General features: G+C 37.2%; 1 protein-coding gene across 1 annotated transcript in view; it reads right to left on the bottom strand.

Moving 5' to 3' along the window:
- Window positions 1–9,418, bottom strand: part of LOC119418835 (general transcription factor IIF subunit 2-like) — a 57,418-nt gene extending 48,000 nt beyond the window's left edge. Inside the window, exons 1-4 of the mRNA XM_037686129.1 lie at window positions 9,353–9,418; window positions 9,113–9,186; window positions 7,227–7,245; window positions 6,807–6,954 (exon numbers count right to left, since the gene is read on the bottom strand). Coding sequence (XP_037542057.1) covers window positions 6,807–6,954; window positions 7,227–7,245; window positions 9,113–9,186; window positions 9,353–9,418 — 307 coding nt within the window. The remainder of the gene's footprint in view (window positions 1–6,806; window positions 6,955–7,226; window positions 7,246–9,112; window positions 9,187–9,352) is intronic.
- Window positions 9,419–10,303: the final 885 nt, after the last annotated feature.

Raw genomic sequence — 10,303 nt, 5'->3', positions numbered from 1 at the left:
ATATATTATTTTTAAACTTGTTATACAGGCAATATTTTATTTTAAGTTTTACCAAAAGTTTAACATGACTTATGAGGCAATTTGGACAGTATGTTAGTACGTCTCTGCATCCAAAGACACTGCGGATAATACAGTAACATATACCCGTCAGTTTCACGTTCTTCATTTTTGGAGCAACAATTGAGGTAAAACATGAGCTCAAAGTTGTCGTAATCAAACCAAAACGCAATGTAACAACAAAACAAGTTGAGCCATTTCTAAAAAACTTAAAGTAAATTTAGTTTTATGTTATTTTTTTGCAAAGTCCGTCATCTTCATGAGGATCATTGTGGTTCTGCTTCACCTTAAAGCAACCAGCCCAAAACGTAACTGTTGAGACTGATGACACCTGATAATCATGACTCAGAATCAACCCAGATCTGAGAAAAGACGCAGAAAGCAACAGAAAACAATTAAATAATAGGGAGGAAACTACGCCGAACACTGCCAATGTCTCGTGAAGAGCGCAAAAGTACTGAAAATTATTTCCCCAAGCATGGAGAGCTTCAGTGGAGCTCATAAAACACAAACAGATCCATGAGCAGTCCTCATCAGCACCACAGTGAAAGGCTGTTAGGGGTAGAGGTTATTTTATTTCGACATTTCTACTAACTTTATGTGTAGCTGGGATGTATCAGGATGATTTAAAACAATAGCGAGTGGTTTTTAATAATTTTCAAACCACGTTTGGGTAAAAATCACCATCAATGTGTTTCGTCATTTAGTTTACAGATTTAAAAATAAGTATATTTTTTAATGTGACACCTAACACTGAGGCTCCTTATAGTCTGTTCTTCATCTACATATTCATACAGAAACATTGAAATACTTGAAACTTGGTGGCAAAACTAAAATATATTATGTTCAAGGCCTGAGATTTCTTGAAAGAATGCTCATCACCGGTCGCCTTTCATGCCAGAGTTTTATGTCGAAAAATCACAGTGATACGGCCATCTTGGTCAAACATTGAGAATAACATGAAGCAAAAAAAATCATGAGGTGTCATGTTCTGAGTGTGTGCTGGTAAGGACCTCAACTACAACCATGTCAAATTTTAGCTCAGTGTCTGTCAAACTAATTGAGCTCATGAGTGTTGATTAGCTCTGGCTGCCATGTTTTACTGAATAGACTCCGAAAGTTAAAGAATTGTTGATTACTTTCTAAAAATGTCATTAAACTCATCCATTGGTTCATGAGATATTTTCATAACAAACAGGGTTGACTCCCAACAGTTACTGCTAAAACTTTAACCAAAGAGCTTCTGTAATTTTTTTTTTTTTACACCTCGGCATATCCAACAAAGTTTAGTCATGTCATCTGGACTTTTTTTTTTTTAAGCAGTTTCATCCTTCATCCAAAGGACTTCATCAGTCTGAGGGGCCACAACAAACTCAGTCCCACAAGCACCAACTGCCATAGTGGATCAACCAGTTTGCTGGTGATAAAATGGTTTCTGGGGCCCGCCCTCCTCCGTCGACTCCTCTGAGGCAGCCATGACCAAAGTGGTTCAAAACATCAAAGTTCATGCTCAATAATAATCCAGGTACAAAATCCAATAATGGTCAGTCAGGTCATCTGAACAGTTTCTTTTTTTCCTAGAAAGACGTTTTGCCGTATATCCAGAGGGCTTCATCAGTCTGAGGAGTCCCAAGTAAACTGTTTTGCCCACTAAGCAGTACACTCCTTTAGTGGACCGACCAGTTTTCTGGTGATAAGATGGTTTCTGTGGGCTGTCCTGTCCCCCGTCGACTCCTCCCAGGCAGGCAGCCACAGCTAAAGTGGTTCAAGACATCTAAGTTCAGGCTCAATCATCCAGGTACAAAATCCAATAATGGTCAATCTGGTCATCTGGACAGTTTATTTTTTGTGGAAAGACATCAAAGTTCATGCTCATGCTGAACAAAGTTAAGTTAAAGTTAAGTTGGATTTTTTTTTTACCTGGATTATTGAGCATGAACTTTGATGTTTTGAACCACTTTGGCTGTGTTCAAAAAGCGTTCAATACAAGAAGTGGCTGCCTCAGAGGAGTCGACGGGCCCCAGAAACCTTCTTTTCACCGGCAAACTGCTTGGTCCACTATGCAAGTGCCCTGCTTGTGAGACCAAGTTTGTTGTGGCTCCTCAGACTGATGAAGTCCTTTGGATGAAGGACAAAACGTCTCAAAAAAAAAAAAAAACGTCCAGATGACTTGACAACTGTGATTAATTTTACCTGAATTATTGAGCATGAACTTTGATGTCTCAGAGTATGTTTTGAGAAGGACTCTCAGCTACCAACACACCAAATTCCGGCTTATTATTTATAAATGTGACAAAGTTTGAGCCATTTTTGTGTTCACTAATGTTGATTAGCTGATTATTTTACTACCTTGTGTGGGTTTATTAAAATCGAGTGGTTCAGGAGGTATTTTTCTAACAGGCCGACAAATAAATTCATGCATACAGCCACAGGCACATTACTGCCCTTCTTTCATGGTGGCAGGCAATAATCAAATCTGCTTTGAGTTTGTAAAGGCAGATTGGATGAGCCCAAGTGTGTATGTGCAGGTAAACATAGGGAGCTGCAGCGTGTGTGTTTGTGTGTATCTATATTTATGTGTACAAGGTTAAGACAGTGGGAAAGTGAGTGGGAGCCCGGTGTCATACAGTACACCTTTCTGTAGGCGAGTGCGGGAGGAGTGGAGCGTCGGTCAGGTAAATACAGATTACACACCACCGCGTCTCCCAGGACTTTAGCCCACTTCTTATTTCTGCACTTTCACAGTCAAGCCAGCCATCTGCAGCAGCGACACCTCGAGAATAAAAAAAAAATCCAAAGGTTTTACGCCTTCTGAGCGCTCCCTTTTCCACATCCAGATTATAACCTAACGGTCCACTGTGACACTTTTACCCACCCCCACTGCTTTATGAAGCTTTACCTCAGTCTAAAAGTTGTCTTTTTTTCTAATTTAGCTGAAAAATTCTGAGCTCAGAGTGTGCAATAGTGTGTCACATAAAAGACTGAAGTAACAGAAAAGACAAAAAAAAATCCATTATCACATGTAGGAGGTATTAACGCACATGGAAGTGTGGGTGAATCCAAAGTGTTTGAGGGTGGTGATAGAATAAATCTTGATGAGAAGGAAAAATATTAAATTACGTTTCAGGCACAGAGCTCTGACAGAAAAGCTGACATTAAAAGAAAAGTCACACTATGAATAGTATTTTTTTTTTTTTATTCAAATGAACCCGAAAATGACGTCTTGAACACAAAGCTTTCGAACATCGCTTCATGAGTCAGTGCTTCAATGACCTCACGGGATCCACCGTTGGTTTGGCTTGTTAAGATCTCACACTTTATGGTGTCAGAATAAAATCAAGCCTTTATGTTTGGAAAATTGCCCACAACTTGCTAACAACTTTTTACGTCTTTAAACATTAAAGATGCATCTTTATATTAAAATCACTCAAAAACTAACGGGGTATAACTTCAGTCCATGCAGGTAGTGGTTTAAGTGGACTTAAAGATTTGTTAGTTATTTTTGGGATTTACATTAGTTGAAATGTGCACACTTGACTCAGTTTCGTGTTCGAAGTTTTCTGTCCGGCTGCTGAAAAGTGGTGTAATGCACCTTTAAAATGACACATCTATAATCAAACATGATTGCTGCTTCGTGCTGTGAGGTTGCTGTACAATACAGTCTCCATCTGGCTCTCTCAAGTCATAAAAAAAAAAAAATCAAACATCAAATATATCAATCTACATGCAAATCCAAATTCTATGCTTTTATTTTGAAACTGGCATTTGTTTTAGCATGAGGAGGTTTTGAGATTTATTTATCGTCATGTCACCACATGATAAAAAAAAAAATAGAAAACTGAAGCAAAACAGTTTTTACAAACATCTGGACTTCTTAATGTTTATTTACTGAATTCAGCAGCAAAGCAGTGAGCTCAGTTTGTGGCGAAAAGAATCCAGTTCTTAAAGATTGTACATTAAATCAAGACTAAACTCAGAGAAATACAATGACCTGCAGCTGTTCTCCACATCTACCTCAGGTATGAAATAAAGAATCGGTGCACTTGAATAAATAAAAACAAAAAAAAAAGGTATTTATGTTGCGCTGTTTGAAAGGCTGCAAAAACATATAGTTTTTGTCATTTCTGATTGTTTGACTTAAAGCTTAAATTATCAATATGCCTATTTAGATTTGTATTGCAAATATTACATTATAACATTAATAACATTATAAAATTAGTCAAGATAAAATGGGAATATTGCAGGATTTATAACGTGGGTTAAAGGTTAATATTTCATTCAATTCCTACTGCTGAATACAAAAAGTCTGAGTGTGAACACTGCAAAAGCTTCAAAATGTCTGCACAATTTTGCACCAGGAACGTTATTTAAATTGAATTTCACAGTCAGTTAAGCTTAATTTGATCCTTTTTTAAATAAATGCATAGTCAGTGGTTGACAAATATAAGTAGGACTTGAAAACATGTGTTCATTAACCTGAATATAACGGTTTCTGCCAAAAGCTGAGCCTATAATTTATTTTCATCTAAAGAGAAAGAAAACGTCTAATTAAACCATGTGTCAGTGAGAACCCAGAGGTCAACAGGTTTATCTCCCTCCTGAGTCTTTGACGCAGGCGGCGCTTCAGACAAGTTGCTGCAAACGCACTGAATTGGTCGTGCCGTCGCTTTTATTGTATTCACAGTTTCATCTTCTTCTCTTCCTAAACTGTTCTAGAAATCTGCTCCATTTTCACACCGCCTCTTCTGCATCGAGCCGTGGCCTGCAGTCAAAACATGTGCTTTAATCTAATTTGGTCCCGCCTGGGGAACGCCCAGAATATGCTTTTTGTTTTAAAGCCAATACCAGCCATTTACACACACACACACACACACACACGCACACACATGCACACACACACAGATTTATGATCATGATCCCATTGACAGCAGTGTCCTAATCTTTAGTAATTCTCTGGTCATGCAGAAACAGACACCCGACAAATATTGTTACAGCTATTTTTAAGCTCCAGATCTGATGCTAATCCCTCTGGCTCAGAAAGCGCCATGACACATTATACCTGGCAGCAAACGTCCTCAGCAAATAAGAAGCTGATCTGAGTATTCTCATGAATTTTACAGTGCAATCAAAGAAGAATATATCAGCAGGTTTCCATCAGAGCAGAGACACCTAAAGAGCAAAGTATTGCTTTATTTCAGCACTGCCTTTGCTTCAATGTGTTCCTCTCATGAGCACAAACTGAACAGAACTGGAAAAACCAAGTTCGTCCTTGCTGCTTCCTTCCAGGTTAAATGTATTGAATAACTATAAACCTCTATAAAAGCATGGGACACATTGACAAGACAGAAAAACATCAGCAATGACCATAAAGAAGCGACTATATAGGGGCTCATTAATCAGAGGTCTTTTGCAAACATTTTGCAGTTCATCGTTTTAGAGTAAAACATGATTTTCGTGAGTGAAAAACGTTTAAAACAGCTGCCAATCTTCATAGAAGTGAACATCCCAGCAAATTCACCCCAAGGTCAGATTGACAAAACCCCCAATCAGGTTAAAGGTTAAAGCTAACGACAAATAAACTAAGGAAAGACTGAACTGAAGCCTCTTCGTTCTGAAAAGAACACGTGTCCAGGTTTAGGTAATTTGATTCAAAGCTGGCAGCAAAGCACAAAAACACTAATTAATTAAACGCAAATGAAGCAACATATTCATTCATTCACTCATTCATTGTTCTACTCCAGGGCAGAAGTGATGGAACTACAGTGAACTCTTGCCAATGGATAAATCAAATTCCTAAAGATGGGTTTAGCTTTATCCCCAAACAGCTGATCTTACACAAATCATGGAGGCCTAGCTGTTTTATCACATCTTCCCAATGTTTAAAGGCAATTTTCCAATTCCACTGAAAGCGATTTGCGCTGAAAGACATAAGTCAACAAAAGAGTGAAACCTTTTACGAGGATGTGTCAACGCTGAAACTTGTACATACGCTGATAACGTACACACATTAATGTGGTGATCAAAACACACAACTTAATTTGAATCTAAATGAACCACAAGACGTTTAGAGCAACATCCTTTGGACAGATGAGACCAAAGGAGAGACGTTTACCCATAATGCAAAGCACCATGTTTGGTGAAAACTAAACACATGAACTCCATACATCCACACATGAACACACACACACATTTATATACAAAGAATAATCAGTGCTTTACACATTCATACACCGATGGGACACACATTGGAGGCAATGAGGGGTTCAGTGTCTTGCCCAGGGGCACTTTGACATGTGTCTGCTGATGGAATCGAACCCCCAACTCTTGCATTGGAGGACGACTGCTCTAACCACTCAAGCCAGCCCTCCATGGAATCATAATCATAAAGAAGAATGTCAAAACTCCTCCACAGCCACTTGAGAGACTGATAAAATCCTACAGAAGATGATTCCACGCTCTGTTGAATCACAAGGTGGGCTCCGGTTTTCACACAATTTACATGACGGTCAGATTTTAGAACCTGATAAGAATCAGATCATTTTTTTAAATTACACCTTTTTCCTCGTGGCTGTGCGTCTGTCATGATGCATTTGTCCAGAATTTTTGTTGTTCTTGTTAAATGACATGTGATGTTATCACACACCCACGCTGATTGATCGGTTTCAGCTTGCACCCTTCATCCACCTACAGAGCCAAACAAGAGCTGCAGATATAACCCTGCACAGTGAAGCCCGAGAGCCGACTCTGACCTGCGTCGCTCTGGCTGAAGACGGCCATGGTCTGTCCACCCACTGCGTGCATGCTGAAGGGATACTCCTTTGGGACCTGCAGCGATCCTGAGTCCTTCTCCCCATCACCACCCAGGGCGACCAGCTCCTGATTCAGGCTGAAACAAACCTATGGAGGAACACACACGCACGCGAGTCAGTCAACCCACCGTTATCAGAACTCATTATTAGCTGTCTCATTGTCTAATCAGGTCAAATGTGATCTAGTGAAGCTTTATTGATTCCTGTGAGGAAGCTCAGTCAGCGCAAGAGCAGAGAGGAGAGAGGAAACCATCAGAACAATAAATAAATGAAAAAATATATAGACAGGGGTGGGAATGTGGAAAAGTTTGATAAATGAACATGTCGTTGAGAGAGAAGCAGAAGTTAAAGCCGTCTCACCTCGGTTTTACCTTGTTTCCTGTTAGGATTAAGAAAAGCATGCATCAGTAAACGTTATACCTGCGCCAACCAGCATTTACTTTCAATCTCATTAATGAGGGCAAAAACGATTATTCTACAGCCCAGAAGGATCTAGACAAACAGTGTGGCAGCAACAACCACGGTTAATCACAGTAATATCAATTCACATTCACCTGGAAAACCCTCAAATCAAAATAATTTAACATTATATCTTTTAGGCTACATGAGAACGCAGAGATGGTTTGTATCAGGAATGAATAACTTTAAACTGGTCTGTTTTTACAGAAGACACTTTACCCAGGACCAAACAACACAAAAGAATAAAAACACGTGCACACACAAATCAGTTGTTTTATTATTTTTAAGGCGCACTAGTGAAAATGATATAAGGTTAACATGCAATACATAAAAAAAACAGAGATGGGCAAAATAGTCAGAGGAGGCACTTTGTTTATGTCAGTCACGCTCTTTATGACAAAACAAAACTTGAAGTAAATTAATAAAAAATGAGATTTTTGTTTGAAAATCTTGATTAAATTTAAAAGGGACTTGTTGCAATGTCAGGAAAACTAGTTAAAAAGAGTGCAAAAATAAAAGTGCAGAATAGTTTTCTTCATATCATTGGGTAAAGTGTCCTTAAACAAAAACATTAAGCAAAAATTCAAAATTACCACCGTCTGCTCAGATCTGCTCACACAGACTCATGTTCGTGCTGCTGTTGTTCAGCATATTGTTTTTGTACTACTAGTACTTAGCGTATTCTTAGTTTAGCGTATTTATTAGTTCAAATCTTAGATCTTATTACTGTTTTTCTTTTACAATTTTGTTGGATGTAACTGGGACCCTGTATACACAGTTTCATTCCATCACATGCACCACATATGATGCAAATGACAAATAAACCTTGACCTTGAGCATCACAAAAACAGGTTAAAAACCATGAACAGCATGGAATAGCTGTTTGAATGGAGAAGACTGACAGTTTTGATGTATCGATGCATATTTACATTTAGATATCTTGAGTAAAGTATGCAGATAAAAGGGTTTTGTTTACATTGACTGCGTACCTGCATTCTGGAATTGGATGTTGATATATATCTGGAAAGCTATACTTTAAATGTTTAAATCATAAAATGAAACAAGTAACTTTAGGACAAGTTATATTCTGTCCATGTTTAAACTTTAGAAAAGATATAAACTTTGCTTTGCCAGGTGTGTACCAGAATAAAGACGGATAAAAAAAAAGACTAAATAAATAATAAAGGTAATGTCTAAATCAACTTTCACTAGGTTTAGTTTTAAAGCAGTTTGTTCAATATATAAATTAGTGATGCAGGATATTATTGGCATATATATATATATATATATATATATATATATATATATATGGAATGCAGTCCAAATTAACAAAGACCATCCAGAATAATGTAGTCTTTTAATTCTCAGCAGAGAAAGCTATGTAGTCTCTGTATGTAGGTCTAAGGAAAAAAATATTGGTATTGGTATTGATTACCGGACAAATAAGTTTCAACATATTGGCATATCGGCTGTTGGCCAAAAATACAATATTGTGCATCCCTAATGTAAATGTTGCAGTCATCATGCCAACTACACGCCTGTCAACACAGGAAACACAAGGAATATGTTATTCTAGAAAGATGGAAAGAATATTTGCTTCATGTTGCAAACCACTATTTACAAAATGTCGTTTTGTTCTGAATTTTTTACACTTTGGACAAAACGCATTAGAAAATGTTCTAAAGAAAGAAGAAGACAACATTTCACATTTTGATTAATAATCAATGAGTCAATTACTGGAGATTTAAAACCGTTTTAAACGTAGAAAAAGTTTATTTTAAACTCACTTCCCAATGGTAATCTTCCCAACTTCTCCTTTGGCTGTGGTTTTGTTCCACTGCTGAGATAAAAACTTGGGAACCTGTGCGGTGAGAATATTTATAAGTGTTAACTTATAAACAAAAATCAGTCAGTATTTGCTTTTTGATAAACCTTAAAGTCTTGACATGAGGAGGATGAGGTCAACTCATCGCTTAAAGGGATTTAAATCAGTTTTCTTAACATTATAATAAATTCTTTAAACAAACCTTAACCAGCCAGACACCTTTACTCTGCTGGACTCCAGTTAAATTCACCTCCCAGCTGTGGGACATTGTTTCAAACAAGCTGCCAGGTAGACTGGAACCAGAGGCTCACCTGTGGAAACAAAACTTATTACTTCCTGTCTTTTCAAAATAAAATGACTTTTGAACAGCAACTGAATCCTTGCTGCTGAATTTCAACTCGTTTTTCTCTGACACAACAGTCATGTGAGAAAAGTCCATTTGTTTATGGAGGTACACTTAAAAGCCTACGTTTTAAAGAATTATCCCTAGTTTTCTAAATAAACCAACAAAGCTTTTGCGCCTGCAATTTGAATTCTGGACCTTGGGTACAAATTTACAACATTTATAAGCTTCCATTAAATAATTTATTACCTCTAAATCAAAGAAAACTGAACTGAATATGTAAACTATTTACAAACTATGACCTTATATTGGCACTTTAGTGAAGGAGAAACTTTTAGCAACCAAGTAATTATTTATTTTATTTTTGCCAGTGATTATTCTACGATAATGTGCAAAAGTCTGGAGTAATTTAATATTTTACTTCAGAGGAGCCAGGACTTCTTGTGACCTTTTCCTAATCAACAATCTTTAGTGGTTTCTGGAGGCCTTTCATAGTGTATTTTTTATTTATTTATCTTTTGCTACTTATTTTTTATTCATTTTCTGTCCAGCATCTGATTATTTTCAGATAATTTTTGTTTCTATTTGTTTGATAAGCTGTAACTCGTGAATTATTCAGCCATTAAGATATACCCTGACTGAAGCTGTGTTGTTTTTTGGACAATACAACTAACCTTCACATGGGATCTTCAGGCAATTTATCATCAATCTGTCACAAAGCAGAGAAAAATAAAATAAAATAAATAAGATAACACAAGTTGTCTGAAACAAATAGTATTTTATCACCAGCAAAGCACTTAAAAAGTTAAA

This window comes from Nematolebias whitei, chromosome 13, assembly GCF_014905685.2.
Source record: "Nematolebias whitei isolate Nwh7 chromosome 13, NemWhi1, whole genome shotgun sequence".
Classification (NCBI taxonomy): domain Eukaryota; kingdom Metazoa; phylum Chordata; class Actinopteri; order Cyprinodontiformes; family Rivulidae; genus Nematolebias; species Nematolebias whitei.
Note: the sequence above shows the minus strand (reverse complement) of the source record. Positions and strands in the feature narration are given on the sequence as shown.